This window comes from Carlito syrichta, unplaced genomic scaffold (genome assembly GCF_000164805.1).
Source record: "Carlito syrichta isolate Samal-C Ts95f unplaced genomic scaffold, Tarsius_syrichta-2.0.1 Scaffold305383, whole genome shotgun sequence".
Lineage (NCBI taxonomy): Eukaryota > Metazoa > Chordata > Mammalia > Primates > Tarsiidae > Carlito > Carlito syrichta.
Window position 1 is genome coordinate 61,564 of NW_007249479.1, and position 18,031 is coordinate 79,594.

Consider the following 18,031-nt stretch of genomic DNA (forward strand, 5'->3'; position numbering starts at 1 on the left):
GGTTCTAGATGCAGGTATGTCCATGTGGGGCTCTCTGTGAGATGATGAGCTCTTCTAAGAAAACAAGGAAACGTGGGTAGTCCTCCTGTGCCCTGGTAAAGAGCATCTCTTTATTTTGGAGTAAACATGCATCTCTCTCCAAGGCAGAATGTAATCCCAAATGCTTTAGGGGAGGTTGGGGATTGAGGTCAGTGAATTTACATTAGTGGAGATCAGATGGCACCTCCCTGAAAGAGAGAGCACTGTACAACCTCAGATGTAGAAGCCAGGAGTGGAGGGAAGAGCAGAGGGAAAGGGATCTGATACAGGCAAAGTATCCCTGTGAGATTCCTGTATCCCTGTGAGAGCTCATGCTGCTGGTCACTGTGCCTGGGAAAGAGCACTCTACTGGAGTTGCAGAAATTGGGGGAAAAAGACAAAGTGGAGAAGTTGATTGAATAGTGACTGGCATGATTTGTCTTTGCCTAAATCATAGGCAATTGGGAGATGAGGACACACTGTCAAATGTATGGGACATTATTGTCTTTGCATTCAGCACTTCAAGATTCAACTTCAGCTTAAGGAAGTTTTTTTTTTTTTAATTTGCTTGTTTTTAAGTGGTCCTAGCTTTGTTATGTTTGGGTCTTAACCTGGCTGACAACTTAAAGGAAGGGAGGACATTGGGCTCTTCCTTACATTTTCTCTGGCATTGTTTTGTAACCAAATTTGTATTTTGCAGAGTCAGAAAGAAATGCTAAGTGGCAGACTATGTATTGACAAATGCCTCTTTGTGTTTGATGGGGAAGGGTGGGTAGGAAGTTTCAAGGCAACTTAGATATCATTCTTTTGAAGTTAGAATTTATTCTCAGGGCAATTGGGAGCCATTGAATGTTTTTTACATTCCACTGTAAAAAGTAGCTCTTTTGAATGCAAGTAGAAATTTTTCTATGGCTACTGTAACAAATTATCATGGGCAGCCTAAAACAACACAAATGCATTACATTACAGTACTATAGGTCAGAAACTTGACAAAGATTTTACTGGGCTAAAATTAAGGCATCAACAGAGTTGTCCTCCTTTCTGAGAATAATCCATTTTCTTGCTCATTCAGATTGTTCACAGGATTCAGTTCAATTCAGTACAGAATTTAGTACAATTGTTTTTACAAGACTAAAGTCCCCAATTTTGTTGTTGCTAGCTGTCAGCCCTTACCAACTTCTAGAGATTGGTCAGATTGATGACTTTGTGGCTGCCTTTCTCTCTTTTCAAAACCTGCCATGGCCGGTCAGTTCCTTCTTACACTTTGAATCTCCCCTGTCTTGCGTTCTGTTGTTGCATCTCTCCAATCAAATCTCCTGCCTTCCTTTTCTTTTCTTTTAAAGATTTGCAATACAATTCAGAATTAAGTGTATAAGTGGTTGTCACTTTGGTGCCCACTTTGCCTGGTTTGAGATCAGGTACCCCTATTGAGATCAGGGATTGCTTCCCCCTACCCCTGGCAGTGTCCTACTACTGCCAGTTCCTTTCTTTTAGTATTATGGTAAATGTTCAGGGTCCGCTTATGAGTGAGACCATGTGGTACTCAGTACTTTGTTTTTGAGATAAATTACTGAGTATTATAGCCTCTAAATTCATCCAAGTTGCTGTGAAGTTCATAATTTTGTTTTTCTTTATGGTTGCATTATATTCCATTGTGTATATGTAACACTTTTTAAAAAAAATCCAGTCCAGTTTCTATAGGCAGCATGGGTGGTTCCATTTTTTGCTATTGTGAATATTGCTACAATAAACATGAGTTTGCTGGTGTCTTTTTTGTAGAGTGATTTAAGTTTCTCCAGGTATATTCCCAGAGGGGGGATTACTGAGTTGTATGGAAAGTCAGTTTCTAGTTCTTTTAGGAATCACCACACTGTTTTCCATAGAGGTTGAACTAGTTTGCATGCCCACCAACAGTGTAGAGACATTCCCTTTTCTCTGCATCCTCGCCAGCATCTGTGTTTTGTTTTATTAATGATGGTCATTTGTTGTATCTCAATGTGGTTTTGATTTTCATTTCTCTGATGATTAGTGAGGTTGAGCAGTTTTTCATGTATCTGTTGACTGCTCGTATGTCTTTTGGGAAGTGTCTATTCATGTATTTTGCCCACTTTTTAATGGGGCTATTTGTTCACACTGGACTCACCAGATAGTCTAGAATAATCTCCCAATGTCAAGGTTAATAACATAATCATATTTGATTATATTATATTCATGGGATTAGAGTATGGACATTTTTGCAGGGTTATTATTCTGCCTACTACAAAACTCATTACAGATTGTATTTTAAATTATGAGAGTGGAAAATATTACCCAAGGTTAATGTACAGTTATTTCTTAAGTCTTCACTTGCTGGGAGATTATTTTACTTATTCTTGTCCTGTATGTTCCAGTCTCTTGCGTATCCAGAATTCTATCACTGCCAGATTTGGGTTATTTGGAGAGGAACTTTTCTTAGTCTGAGCTGCTATAACAGAATACCCTATACTGTTCCCAGTATCCCTGGGAACAGTATAGGTTTTATACACATATTTATACACATATTTATACACATCCCAGTATCCACACTGGGATGTGTATAAATAGCAAAAAATGTATTTCTCATAGTTCTGGAGGCTGAGAATTTCAACGTCAAGGAGCCAGCAGATTCAGTGTCTGGTGAAGGGCTATTTCCTGGTTCATTGATTGCTATCTTCTTGCTGTAACTTCACATGGCAGGAGGTGGAAGAGAGCTCTCTGGGCTCTCTTTTATAAGGTATTAATCCCATTCATGAATTAATCACCTCCCAAAGTCCCCATCTCCAAATTCCATCACTTTGGGGATTAGGTTTCAACATACGGATTTTGATGGAGGACACAAACATTTAGTGTGTACCGATACTTCACCAATTTCTCAAGCAGAGGATTGGTGCCTGCTTTTCTGCCTTTGTTAGGGCCATCTATCTGTGGCTAAGCCCAAATTCTGCCCTTCACCTCATCTCAGTCATCTCAGCCTCTCAAACTTTGCTGCTGTCCTGGGATCATACCCTCTTTGGATCTAGATGATATCTTCACTTGCTCTGGAACTGCCAGACTCCCTTTTGGACTTGACTGGTGGTTGCTGAACCAGTCCTGAAGTTTTATTTTTTACTTTTCACTGTTCCCCTGGCTCTCTCTCTCTCTCTCTCTCTCTCTTTCTGCATTACTGCAATCTAAGTAGCTAAGGCATGACTTTTCTTAGAGCTTATTCCAGTACCTAAGATCTTAGCCACAAATGAGAGCTTCAAGCCCTTTGGATGATAAGAGAGATAGCAGAGAAATAGCCAAAATCTGTTGTGATGCCATACACTCCCCTATAACATTGAGGCTAAGAGCACAGGATGTACAATCTGACAATTTGGAGTTCCATTCTAGGCTCTAATAGCCACTTGCTATAGACCATGTGAAGTAACTTCTTTTAGCCTTAATCATATCATTTGTAAAGTGGGGATAAAAGACAACCTCAGAGGTATCTTATGAGCATTAAATTAGATATTGAATATAACCCAGAATAGTGTAGTAAGTGCTCGTTTCATGTTTTGTTCCTGGTTCTTCACATCACTGTAGGGTAAAGAGATACAAACAAGAAAGGCTTCTGGTATGCTATATCCAAAGGTTTTTATTTGGAGATTTTATTTTGAGCTAAGGGAACATGTTGGTTTGTGGAGTATTGGCTTGAGAACCAGTGGACTGCAGAGGGAGAAATAGGATCTCACTTGTCCTTAGTGTTGTTCTCAATCCAGGATATATATTTGTAAACATTTGTGTAGATGCCAACATCTCCTCCCATGAAGTGTCCAACTTCAATTCCTTGGAGCTTGTTTTTGCAGATGACAGTAGCAACGGCCACCTCCTAGCAGAGAGACATGCAAAGACACAGGGGCGGGAAGAGAAAGAGAGTCAGATCTCACAGGAACATCCAGCTTGGGTGAACCCTGCCTAGAGGCAGCAAGCTTGGGTATGAAAAGAGCACTGAATCGGAGGATAGCTTGGGTCCTTTTTTTTTGAGGTGGAGTCTCACTCTGTTGCCTAGGCTAGAGCACAGTGGCACACACACGGTCACTTCAGCGTTGACCTGCTGGGCTCCAGTGATCCTTCTGCCTCAGCCTTCCAAGCAGCTAGAACTACAGGTACACACTACCACGCCTGGCTAATTTTTTAGTTATTGTAGAGACAAGTTCTCGACAAGTAGCCTGGGGCTGGTCTCGAATCCACGGGCTCAGGCAATCCACTTGCCTTGGCCTCCCAAAGTGCTGGGATTACAGGCTGAGCCACCAAGCCCAACCTTGGGTCCTTTTTAAAGCTTAGCTGTAACTAGCCTCATGTGATCTTGAGAAAGGCAGAGAACAGCCTCTTTAGAAATCACACGTAAAATGAGTTAACCCTCCATTTTTTTGAACTGGTGAAGCCAGTTTCAATCTGTGAAAAGTCTGAATTTTTTTTAACCATACCTGCTTTCACAATTTTATTTGCAGCTCTGAGTATGAACACCTAACAAAGTGTATTTAACTAGCTGTGCTACATCATGCCCTTTAATGAGCAAAGATACTCTGTAAGGAGAGTCCATTACTGAAGAAAGAATGGTAGCTTTGCTGCAGCCTTATTCAATTCTCAAAAAATTATTTGGAAATCTAAAAAAATTTTTATGTTATGATTAAATAGTTAACTGATCACATACAGATACATGAAAAGCTGAATATGGAGAAAAGATTACCCCAAAAACTCGGTTGAGTGCTTTCACAAATTTCACACATAAGGAGTTCCTGTGGGCTTTTCCTTGTTCTGTTTTCTGGCAGTCTTTATCAGTCATCACAGGGGCCTCCAGATTTTGCCGCAAGTCAGGGTGTCGGCCTGAGGGAGACAGGGATAAAAGAAAACATCTTGTCGACAATTGTTCTTTAGTCCTCCATACAGCCATCCTCCATTTCAACTGGTGTCTTTTTGTGTGTATCTGAAGAAAATAAGAAATGAGAAAAAGGGAAGAAATGATCATGGGCATGATTACGAGAGCTCATCTCCAGGATTTTGAAATAGCCTTTATGTCTCTTTAAAAAGTAGAGTTTTCTTTCTACTCCATGACCTATCTTGGAGGAATAAGTGACCCGAGTCATGTTATCAGAGAGGTTCTTTACATGTAAGATGAACACGTATGGGGAGTAACACTACAGCCTCCTTCATGTGAATTGTGCTTCTGACATCCAGGAATGGTGTGGCCTTTGTGCAGAGTCAGATGAGCTGGTGGCTCCAGCTACCAAAGCCCTGCAGAGGCAGTGGAGTATTAGACACTATAGGAAAGGAGGAACTTTGTTCTTGGCAGACTACTCATGTAGCATCTCCCTTGGGTCTCCACACATTGTCCTGTCCGCCTCTCGTCTCACAGCTATGAGGTCATAGATGTTCTTCTTCAAAGATAACTGATGACCCTGATTTGCTGTGGGAGATACACTCACCACTGTTTTCTTGGCTCCAGTCCAAACCTGAAAGTAGACAGACAGTGCCTGGCTGGACATCCTTGGTGGCAAGGGGAATGAGCTGGACTTTGGAGTTGAGGACGGCAGGCTTAGCCAGCTTAATGAGCATGATGTCATCCTGTGGGGGACTGTGACTATAGTTCCAGTAGCGGATGACCTGGGTGGGGGTAATTGTCTGTTCTGTGCCATCTCTGATTCTGTTCCTGAAGTTTCCCAGCATCACTTTCAGATTTCTGGAGAGAGAAAAAGTTGGAAGTATCATCATCTATAACTATCATCATCATCGCTAAGATATTAAATGTTACAATGAGTTAGGTATTGTACCAAGTGCTTTGTCTGGATCATCTCATTTAACTCACAAGTCTATGCAGTAGATCTTATTTTTAATTCCTAGTATGCATGAAGTAATGGAGGCACATAGGAGTAATTCAACCATAGCTGCCCACCGGATAGTGAGTGGTGGAGCCCTTAACCGCTATGTTTTAATATAGTGCAGTGTGGTGCATATCAAAAAATATAATTTCCCCTTCTCTCTAGCCTATTCAATTGGGCAATATCTATTTTGATGAAGGCAGAAGGAGGAGGTGACTTGAGTCTTGGGTATCTCCTGTTTGGTTCACTAACTGATGTGCTAGCAAACCTCCTCTACCCTGCTCTGCACCTTTGGAAGGTGGCATATTTGGCTTCAATCAATGGGTTGTCTTGTCCTTTGACTTCCAACTGGATTTTGGTTAAAAGGAAGCACAAGAAGGTAACTGGAGGAACAGTGAGGTTGAAGTATTTATCCTCCCAGCTGCCCCCTCAGTGTTGTCTTGGATTGACTGTGTCCCTTGACCAAAGTTTACAATTCCTGTTAGGTAGTCTCTTCATATAGGTCTCTCTTTCCCTCCCTTGAAACCCCTCTCTTCCTCTTGCCCCTGTAGGCCTAGAGGTGGTAACACATTTTCTTAATACTAACCTTAGTGGTTCAGAACTATTATTTGGGGTTTCCCTTTCATGTCTTCATACCTTTGCAATTGGTTCCTTTATAAAACTCTCCTCAATTTACCCACTTTAAGTGCCTCATCAGTTACCTGCTAGGCCTTGATAAAATGCACTCATATTGCTAGTAAAAAAGGAAACAACTTGAAAAGATGGATGAGAGACTAAGGAGGTATGACATGTAGCACGAGGCTCCTCAACAGCAGCACTATTGATATTTTGGACTAGACAAGTCTTTATTGTGGAGTCTATGTAGTGCACTGTTGGGTGTTCAGAAGCATCTTTGTTCTGGCCTCTACCCACCAGATGCCATAGCACCAGCCTCTGGTTGTGACAACCAAAACTATCTTCAGACATTGCTAAATGTACCTGTGGAGAAAGTTACCCTCATTTGAAAACCTTGATCTAGAATGAATAGTAGCTACTTTAGAGGGTGGTGGTGCACAATACTCACGATAAATAGCAGTGAGCTGGGGCTAGCACCCAGTTGATTTTGATTAGAACACCCACACAGGGGTTGAAATGAGACTTGAGGTATACTACATAGGGAGAAGGATCTTCTTTCTGCACATATGAGTAAGCAAAGAAGTGTGTCCCTGAGAAAATAAAGACTGGTTTAAATACATAAATTTAGAACAAATAAAACAATCAACACTTTACTAGTTGGAAAGGAACAAGGATGATTTATCACAGAAACAAAGAACTGAGTTCCATATGTTCTCACTCATAAGGCGATCTTGAACAATTATAATGTGATAAGAAAGCAATTGGCAGTAGTGGAAAACTGTCAGGGAATGAGGGGTGGGATTGGCAGTTGAGAGGAACTGCTAGGGGAGGGAGAGCATACCTCATTAATAAGGGCATACTTCATCAACAAGGGTAACTGCATGATCAATGTTTGTATACCTAACCCTGAATTATGCCCCACATCTTTATAATAAATAAATAAATTAAAAAAGAAGTAACCAATTGGTCACGAAGTATGAATATATTTGACATTTTTTCTAATAAAAATATAAATTCAAATGACATACCATTTAATCTCATATTTATAATAATTTTCTGTTTGATATTGATAATATTTAAACTAAGAAAGAGTATAATAAACAAGACTCTCATTTACTGCTTGGTATTGATTCTATCTTCTTGAAAAGCATTTTAGAAATAGAAATTAAGATTTATAAAGGTTTATAACTGTGACTTAATCATTCCAACCCAAATAATCCATTCTAAAGAAAAAATCAGATATAGACAAATATTATGAATGAGTGTGCTCATTTTAACACCATTTTCAAAAGCTGAACATTGGAAACATAAGTGTCTAACAAAACAAATTAAGCACATGATTAGGTGGAGACACATGTATATTAAAATTGTATTTATAAAGAATATTGAACAACAAAAGAAAGATTAATCATGCCTATTTATATTAAAAATATCCATAAAAGATATAAATATGTATATAATGTAAACCAATTGTCTAAAAACAAGTAAAATTTATAGAGTACAGGAGCAAATTCAAAATGTTAGCATGTGTTGACTGAGAGGTGAGACTATGAATGATACATATTTTTTTCTGTTTTAAAAAATTTCCAGATTTTCTAATATGAACACATTATATAAATAAATTATTTAAAACATACCCTAGAGAATAAAAGGGAGGAGGGTTAATTCTAGTATGAGAAATAAAGTCCTATTCTTGTCTTGGCTGACCTCAATACTTCTGTTAACGGTCCCCAAGCCTGGGTCTGTAACTCACCACACCCTCCTGTGTGATCATATAGAAGCCCCAAGGGAAAAATAGTAGATCATTAATAAGGGCAAGAGACACTGAATTTTATATAGTGCACTGCTCTAAGTACTTTATATGAATTTATTTAATCTTCACAATAACTCTAGAATGTAGGTAGTAATACCCTCATTTTGAAGATCCAGAAGCACAGAAGGATTAATTAACTTGAGTGAAATGTGATATAATCAAGGCCATCAGGGAGTGGTGGGAAATGCCTCACTAGCAAATTCTGCCATCAGAAGAGCTCTATGGAAGGCAGGGACAGCACAAAGTAGGGCCCTAGCATTCGTTCTTTTGTTTCCACCTTCTCTATCCCCTGCATCTGAGTCTAAAGTTTTAGAAAAGGGGGATTATCAGAGGTCAAAACGAGTTCTCTGTCCTTTTGACCACTCTCTGGAATTTCCCAGGTGATGAGGCCCACATTTTTTTAAAGAACCAAGGTGGAGCTTACTGTTGAGCATTCTCTAAGGCAGGTGTGTTCCTTGACCCACTCCATAGCTTAGCACTAGAAGGGTGGGCTCAGCCTGTCCTGAGAGCCTTTGGATGTAAGATGGGAGACCCCTAATTCTGCTCATGACAGTGTTTCTTGGCTCTTCTGCACCCTTCACACATTCTGCCTCCGTCTCACTCCATGCTACATAAACTTATGCCTTATGGAACAGAGTGGAAGGTCTCAGATACATACCAGCAAGGACACCCAAATAAAAGAAGAATTTCATGGTGGTAGCTCACTCCTTGTGAGATGTAGAAAAATAGTCAGCAGAATATGGAGTCCTCAGCAGTTGTCTCCTCAGGAACACCTGGTGGAATCAGTGGATATGGTTAGGTTTGGGGACACTCCATGGGATTGGAAAGCAACTCTGGGCATAAAGAGGGAAGGGAGATGGCTCCAGATAGACAGATGTAAGTCATTCTGCTCCAGGGAAGGTGGCTGGGGTTTGGGGGATGGGGGGAACCGCGCCTCTCTGTTGGGGCCTTGCAGGGAAGGAAAATGAAGCTTAATTCTGTAGACTCCTGGATCCAGTCCTCCTATCTGCTGTTCCTAAAAGCACATCTGTGAGTTGGTAGTTCAGTTGTCCATGGAAAAGGGAGCTCTAACTCTTAGGACTTATCTTCCTCAAGGAGTTTCTGAGACCAGGGCTGTGGGGTCAGGATTTTTTACCTTAGCTCCGGAAGAGTGTCCTGAGGTTTGCTCTGAACCCCCTAGTAGTTACTTACACTGTCCCTTAGCCCCTCCCATCTTTGTTACACTAGCTTCATCTGTCCCTTTGATCACTATTTCATCACTCAGTCATCATCACCAACTTGGTCCTTGTTGTCCTGATCAACAGCTCTGAGCCAAGAAAATTTGGAAATGAAAAGCATTCATAGAATAGTTATCTTGATAGTTAGAGAATGGTTTACAGTCCAGATAACATTAGATCTAATGTCTGTTCAGTAAGAAGCACCTCTAAATGCTTTTTATCTAATTAATATATTTGTCAGCTAATAATAGAGTACCACAATCATCCTTGGAAGGTGGTGGCTGCCCAGCACTGCAGATGGCCTATTGCACAAAGGGGTATTGAAGTGTGTGGGACTTGGGGTGGGGACAGACTCCAGGTAAGGAAACATGCTCTGGTTTTATTTGAGACACCATAGTCATAAAGAATACTCCTCATGTGAGATGCCTGCCATTAATTTATTAATAAATAAGAGGAGCTGAAAGACTGTAACTTGTTGCACAGAGGCCCACATTTAGAAGGACCTCACACTTGATTTAACACTCAGCTGTCATGACCTTCAAATTCTTTTTTTTTTTTTTTTTTTGAGTTGGAGTCTCACTCTGTTGCTCAGACTGGAGTGCAGTGGCCACTCCTGGCCGCTGGAGCCTCGACCTGCTAGGCTCTGGTGATCCTTCCGCCTCAGCCTTCCAAGTAGCTGGAACTACAGGCGCGCACTACCACGCCCAGCTAATTTTTTGATTTATTGTAGAGATGAGGTCTCGCCAAGTTGCCCAGGCGGGTCTCGAACCTGCAGGCTCAGGCAATCCACTCATCTTAGCCTCCCAAGGCACGGGATTACAGGCTGAGCCACCGAGCCCGCTGACCTTCAAATTCTTAACTGTGTTTGCACAAAGTACTTGCCAATAATTCATGTTGCTGGTTCTTGACGCAGATTTTGTTTCAGATTCCACTTACTTTCTCATGTGTTATTCTCCTGGGGTCTGGATATCAGCATCTAATTAGGCTTAGGAGAGGACACAGAAACTAAAGTCAGAGCAAAGGGCCATTTGGTACTGTCACCTGCAAGCTGGAATCCAGCAAGTCATGAATGGGTTCCACATCTGTGCATGGGGCTTTTCTTGTCCAAGAGACAGAGAAGTATACAGCACAGAACCCTGGTGTCCAAGTCAGGGTCAGAATAGAAAGGGGAATTTTCCAGGTCAGAACTCAGGTGTTATAGGTTGACACTGTGATCAATGCAATGATAGTCCTTCTCCAATGAGGTACCACCTTTCCTCACTGGTGTGTGAACATGAAGCCTAGCCCAATTCTAATGGGAACTCAAAATAATTTCCTTAAAAATCACTAATTTTTGTCAAAACATCATTATAAAATAATTTTAGGTGAGTGAATGAGAAAATAAATTATTGAAAAGGAATTTTTGTAGAAACAACCTCTACCACCTGGAAAGACCTTTTTTTAAAAAAAAACATATTTTTTATAATAAAATTGTGGGGTACAGTTAAGGGTTAGGTATACAAATGTGCATCGTTCAGGTGCCCTTGTTAATAAGGGATGTCTCCCTGTCCCCAGACAGATATTAACTACCGTTAGTCCCACCTCCCTTCCCCTACCTACCCCCCCATAGTTTCCTACCACTGTCAGTCCTTTTTTAATAGTATTATGGTAGATGTTCAAGGTTCACTATATGAGTGAGAACATGTGATACTCAGATCTTTGTTTCTGTAAGAGATCACTCAGTATTATAGACTCTAGTTCCATCCAGGTTGTTGCGAAATTCATGATTTTGTTCTTTTTTTATGACTGCATAGTATTCCATCGTATATATGTACCACATTTTTTTAATCAGCCTCCCAAGTAGCAGGGACTACAGGTGCAAGCCACCTCACGCAACCCCAGTCTCAAAATGTTTTAAATTCCTTTTAAAGCAGGGAGTGTCCAGCATTGCTTCTCTTATAGGGTCATTTGCTTAATTCACAGCTATAATCCTATCTCTCACAACTACAGCTGTGCAGGAAAAAATTGCTTTAAGGAGTCATTAGACCTTGTTTTTCTTTCTTTTTTTGCAACATTTTGAGTTACTATGCATTAATTGAAGTACATGTTTGTCTGAAAAATCAGTTGGGACCACAGCAGCCATAGATTTTAAAAGATGCTATAAACAGATTGATTTATTTTCTTTTACATCCTGAGTAGATATTTCTGGTAACGTTTGATGGAAAATTTTACGATTCACTTAAAGGCCTTACCATGATTTTTTTTAGCTTCCGTTTTTGTTCCAGAACTTCTGGATCTTTAAGGCCAATTTAAGTTTCCCCAAAGTTAATACTGTGATTCTAAATCAGTTCATGTAAAATCTGCCACATTATTACATAAGTCGCATAAATTATGAGAGTGAAATATTTGGTTTATTGGAAGTTATGCTTCCCACATTTAAATTAGTCACCACAATTAATATAGAAGACACATGAAATTGATTCCTCTACTGCTAAAAGGCACATCTGAAATGATGTGCTGTAAACTGGTCTTAGTGTTTGTGACTCAGTGCATTGCTTTTCTCTTCTCATCAAATCACAGACAAGTAGACAATAGTGTAATATTGAAAGTTCACCTGTCAAAACTCCAGAATTATGGCAAAGTGTTTTTATGAAGACATTAGCCAGGAATGCACACACCTGCCAAGAATTATGACAATGTGGACAGACTAGCTAGCTAAAATAAATGACAGTACAGTGAGCTGAGTTATAGTAAATTTTCTAAGAAGAAACCCACTCCTGATGACCAGATCTACATACCAAGGCAGTCTCTGGAAGTTCACTGGGGTCAGCACTTGTAATGGTCAGGGCAATCTCAGAGGAGTTTGTAGACCTAGCAGTACATACACAAACATACCCGGAGAGCTAAATTTACTGAATAGTTTCCTGGGGGGGCTGGATAAACTTAAATGTTAGGAGGGGGTTTCATGGTGGTTATTCTTATTAAAATTGAAAGTTGGCATTTTAGACCAGATGGTATCAGTAGATGCTGTGGCTCAGTGTTCAGCAAACATTTTTTAAAAAGAGCCTGATGGCAAATATTTTAGGTTTTACAGACTTTATGGTCTGTGTTACAGCTACTCAACTTTGCCATTGTATTGTGGAAGCAGTCATAGACAGTATACAAAGGAATGAGTATCTGTGCTCCAGTAATATTTTACATGAAAAACAGCTGGCAGAACTGCTGTAGGTGGTTTATAAAACATGTCTCATTTTGTATTGATCAGAAAGAATCGGGTAGATTTAGAAAGACCTGGTGTGCTCAGAGATCGCAGTATTTTTTAAAAAAATCAGCTCCAAGAAGATAGAACCAATTGTAACAGAATAAGACATACAAATGTGATATCTCTTAGGCAATTGCTACTATAGATGAAATTTTTCCTTTTACAATAACTTGTAGAAAACCCAGAAAAGTAAGTCTTAGATTGATTTGGGTTACCAGGAGTAAAAAATCCTTTAGGGGATTGTAGGCCTACACCTTGTCTCTCTGCTTTTCTGTTGAATCCAGTTTTCTGGGAAGAGAATCCTCTTAAATATTTGTTTATGAAGGGAGAAGTGTTCAGTTTAATTTCGTACATGAATCTCTTTAACCTTTATTTTGTGCTGCCTCCCACATTTGGGAAAACCTCTAGGTGGGATGACTCCTAATTCAATCCATCACTTTTTTTTTGTAGGAAAAGTCACTAAAGGAATGTATAATAACTCGTTTGGTAAAAGCATGTGTTTGTGCATAATACTTATATCACTTTCCTTTCCTTTCCTCAAGAGTGGGAAGCTGGCAGAAAGCACTAGTAAATATTCCAGTTTCCTGAAATAGAATGGGAAAAAAAGTGGCTTTATTATATCACGCTCCGTGCCTATGACTTGGAAGGTAAAAGTGCAAGTCTACTTGCAGCAGAGTGTAGAGCTGACCCTGCCTGTGAGCTTTCTTGACTTTTTAGTCTGGCTGGTAGAGCTGGGTTTTCTGTGCTGCAGTAGAGCATATATGTGCCATTGTGCAATGGAAGGTGGGTCTGTGAAGGAAGTCTTTGTTGTGCCCCTCTGAAGAATTACTGACAGGCAAGTGTTATTGTCCACAAAGTATCTGTGGTGACTCTGACCAAGACTTTTTCTCTAGCAGAGCCCAGGAAAGAGCTCCAGCCCTGTCTCCCCTGCCTGGTGGCCTTTTCTATTCCACAACTCCTCCAACAGTATATGCTAAATGGTCACTCCTCACAGATCTTCCCAAGCTCGTCTGCAGGAAGCAATTTCCAAGGCAAAGTTCCAGGCTATTTGAGTGAAAAAGGAGACCACAGGGAGAGAGAAGGCCCTGACATCTCATTAAGGAGGACAAGGTCAAGCAGGATTTCAAGGACATTCTTCAGCCTATGTTAAGGTCGCCCCGTAGAATGGGTAGAAGGAAAGAGAAGAGGAGGAATAGGCCCTACCCTGGCCCAATAGATGAGCCCTGAACAGTAGGACACAATGTTAAGGGGAGTAGATGCCTCAGAATCTGGAGCAGAAGTATGAAAAATACAGACTAAGGCTTAGCAAAAGTCAAGCCTTTTCAGCCACCAAAAGCATCATGTCTGTCCTGAATGTGGGAGAGGCTTTTGCCAGAGATGAGATCTCATCAAGCTCCAGAGGACACACACAGAGGAGCAGCCTTACTTGTGCCCTGAGTGTGGGCACCAGTTTAGCCAGAAGACCTCCCTCACCATACATCAGAGGAAGTACTCAGGAGAGAAGCCCTATATGTTCAGGGAAAGTGGTCAACACTTCAGGTGTACATCCTCTGTCACTAACCACAAGAGTATTCACTCGGGGGAGAGACACTTTGCATGTCAGAAATGTGGGCAAGGCTCTCACCAGAAGATAGCCCTTATTCTATACAAGAGGACACACTTGGAGGAGAAGCCCTTCATGTGTCCCGAGTGTGAGAGAGGTTTTTGCCAGAAGGCATCACTCCTCCAACTCCAAAGCTCACACACAGGTGAGAAACCCTTCTTGTGCCTTGAGTGTGGACATGGCTTCAGACGGCAGTCACTACTCAACAGTCACCCCTTATATCACACACAGGTGAGAAGCCTTATATCTGTGGTGAGTGTGGGCACAGCTTTTTATCAGAAGAATACCCTCATCAGACACCAAAGAACACTAACAAGAGAGAAGCCTCACCTGTGCCCCCAGGAGAGAAGCATTACCTGTACTCGGAATCTGGGCATGGCTTTGGTCAGAAAGTCATCCTCATCAAGTACTAGAGGACACACACACGGGAGAAGCCCTATCTGTGCTCTGTGCGTGTGCTTTTGGCTTTAAGTCACTCCTCACTGGACACCAGAGGACACACTCAGAGGAGGAGCTTTATGTAGACAGGGTGTGTAGGCAAACACTTGGCCAGAAGTCACACCTTATCTCTGACCAGAGAATGTACTCAGGAGAGAAGTCCTATGTTTGTGAGTGTGGACATGGCTTTGGTTTTAAGTCTGCCCTAATCTGATATCAGCATACCACTCTGGAGAGAAGTCATATGTCTGCAGGGCATGCAGGTTTGGATTTAGCCAGAAGTCCCACTTGCACAGACCAAGTCTGTCCATCAGCTCCCACAAGAGATGTTCTCTTCTTTTCTTTCCTCTCCTTTCTTTTCTCCTTTCCTTTCCTTTCCTTTTCCCCTTCCCTTCTCTTCCCTTCCTTTCCTGTGAGAAGCTGGCAGAAATCACTAGTAAATGTTCCAGTTTTCTGAATGGAATGGGAAAAAAGTGGCTTTCTTTCATTGGCCATGAGATAGTTGGTTTATGGTTTACTTTCTGTATTAGTAATGTGTCTTTGCTAGGGCTGCCATAATAAAGGACTCCAGTCTGAGGGACTTTCATAGCAGAAAGTGGTTCTCCCTTAGTTTTGAATCCCAGAAGTCCAAAATCAAGGTATTGAAAGATTGGCTCATTGCTAAAACCTCTCTCCTCTGCTTGCAGATGGCTGCCTTCTTGCTGCGTCCTTTCAAGGCCTTTTTTCCTGTGCAAATGCTTTCCTGGTGTCTCTTCCTCTTCTTATAAAGGATACCAGTCATTTTGGATAGGGCCACACCCATATGATGTCATTTAACCCTAAAACCTTTTTTTTTTTTTTTGAGTTGAAGTCTCATTCTGTCACCCAGACTGGAGTGCAGTGGCCGCTCTCGGCCACTGCAGCCTCGACCTACTGAGCTACAGCAATCCTTCCGCCTCAGCCTTCCAAGTAACTGGGAGCTACAGGCATGCGCTACCACGCCTGGCTAATTTTTGTTTTTAAATTTATTGTAGAGATGAGGTCTCGCCAAGTTGCCCGGACAGGTCTCGAATCCTGGGCTCAGGCAATTCACTCACCTCTGCCTCCTAAAGTGCAGGATTACAGGCTGAGCCACTGAACCTGGCCCCTAAAACCTTTTTAAAGGCTCTATGTCCAAATACAGCCACATTGGTGAATGGGACTTCAGCATACAAATTTTGGCAGAGCACAATTTAGTCTGTAACACTCCACCCTCTGGACCACCAAAATTCATGTTCTTCTCACATAGAAGTTTCCAAATCCTAAAGTTCTGGTTCCATTTTGTTTAACAGTTTCTTCAATTTATTTCTCTCCTTTCATATTTTACTCTAAGCAAGAAGGAAAAAACAGGTCACAGTTTCATCACTTTGTGTAGAAGCCTCATAAGATATTCTGTACTTATATCACTTAGAGTGTCTACATTCCATAAAACACTAGAACACAATTGAAGCAAATCCTTTGCAACTGTATAGTAGGATTCCAGTTTTTAGTTTCATGTTCCTCATTTCTGTCTGAGACCTAACCAAAATCAGCTTTGATATCTCTATTCCCACCAAGTCTTTTAAAGGCAGTCCAGGATTTTCCTAACATGTACCTCTAAACTATCCTAACCTTCACTCATTATCCATTTCTAAGCCTCTTCCACATTTTAGGTTTGTTTCAAAGCACCCTACTCCTGATACAAAAATCTTTATCAGTGTGCTAGGGCTGACTTAAGAAAAATCAGGCTGAGTGCCTAAAGAAATAGAACGTTTATTTTTTCACAGTTCTGGAAGCTGGAAGTTCCAGAACAAGGTGTTAGCAGGTTTAGTTTTTAATAAAACCTTCTCTCCATGACCTGCAGATGGCTGCCTTCTCTGTATCTTCACATGACCTATTCTTTAATGCATGTACTTTGTGGGTGTCTCTCCCTCATATAAGAATGCTGGTCATATTGGATTAGGACCACACCCTAAATACCTAATTTTAACTTTCATTACTACTTTAGATTTCCAGATCAGTTTTGGCAGGGATGGCCTGAGGCCACCTGGGCCATCAACACATTTCATTAAAGTCCCTTTGCCACAGTTACTTTTCTTATGGCCATAGCTGAACCTCACAAGAGAAGGAGTGTATGAGTTTGTGTGCATGTGCATATGTGTGGTTATCTCACACCAACAATTTGTAAAAATTTTACAGAGAATATAAATAGAAATAATCATTGTAGCATATATAATGTCTTTTTACTAAAAGTGTTTTCTTATAATGGAAGTTTCTATGGAAATTCACCCAAAATAGACTTATAAGTAATATATAAGTTAAAAACAAAGAATATAAAAATTGAACTTGTATTTTTATAATGTCTCTGCTAGATAAATCTAAAATGGTAATGAAAGAATGGAAAAAGAACTCTTTTGATTTTTTAATAGAAAAATACCCCAGAAATGAAATTAGTGTTTTATGGAAAGAGGAAGTCTATGCCTAACACTACTACACAACATTCAGTTATAGACCTTGGGGAAAAAAAACCCCATCAAAACATATTCGACAGTGTCACTTTGAACTCTGGAAATACAATGGGCCTGAATGTCAATGCCTAAAAACAGCACAAAAATGACTGTTTAGTTTGTTTATTTGTTTGTTTTTAAAGATAGGTTCTCATTTTGTCACCTGGGTCTGGAGTGCAGTGGTAGGATCATAGCTCATTGTACTCTTGAATTCCTGGGCTCAAATTATCTTCCTGAGTACCTAGGACTACAGGTGTGTGCCACCATACCCTGTTTTTATTTATTTATTTTTAATAGGTCTTACTATGTTGCTCAGGCTGGTCTTGAAGTCCTGGACTTAAGTGATATTCTGCCTTGACCTCCCAAAGCTGTGGAGCTACTGGCATGAGCCATAATACCTGGCCAAAAATGACTGTTCTTAAGTGGAGCATGGCAATAACTTTCCAAGTAACAACATGGTTCTTTTTGAAAGTAATCACTTTACTTAGCCAATATGTGAAAGGAGGGAAATTAAGCTCTATCTTCTGGAGAAAAAACTATCAAAGAATTTGGAAATGTATGCTAAAACTATCATAATAATTAATAAATATCTGGAGTAAGATATCTTGAAGATATATAAATATTTCTTTCTCTGTAATGTTCTGTCCACTAATTTCAGTATTCATTGATGTATCCTGCCTATAGCAATGTAATTTCCATAGGATTCTAATGTTTTTTATTTCTT

The 18,031-nt window shown here is 40.5% G+C and overlaps 1 protein-coding gene and 1 pseudogene across 2 annotated transcripts; one reads left to right on the forward strand and one right to left on the reverse strand.

Moving 5' to 3' along the window:
- Positions 1-3,643: 3,643 nt before the first annotated feature.
- On the reverse strand, positions 3,644-9,153 carry PRSS37 (protease, serine 37). 2 transcript variants are annotated; one of them, XM_008061640.1, is made up of 5 exons: positions 8,963-9,153; positions 6,940-7,081; positions 5,484-5,737; positions 4,748-4,884; positions 3,644-3,886 (listed from the first exon to the last, which is right to left on the reverse strand). In XM_008061640.1, exons 1-5 carry the CDS (start codon positions 8,994-8,996, stop codon positions 3,746-3,748), a joined length of 708 nt encoding a protein of 235 aa, XP_008059831.1. In that variant the 5' UTR covers positions 8,997-9,153; the 3' UTR covers positions 3,644-3,745. The 2 variants fall into 2 exon arrangements, with proteins under 2 accessions (XP_008059831.1, XP_008059832.1); XM_008061641.1 differs by having other exon boundaries at positions 3,712-3,886; positions 5,487-5,737.
- On the forward strand, positions 9,044-15,104 carry LOC110595943 (annotated as a pseudogene).
- The last annotated feature ends 2,927 nt before the right edge of the window (positions 15,105-18,031 follow it).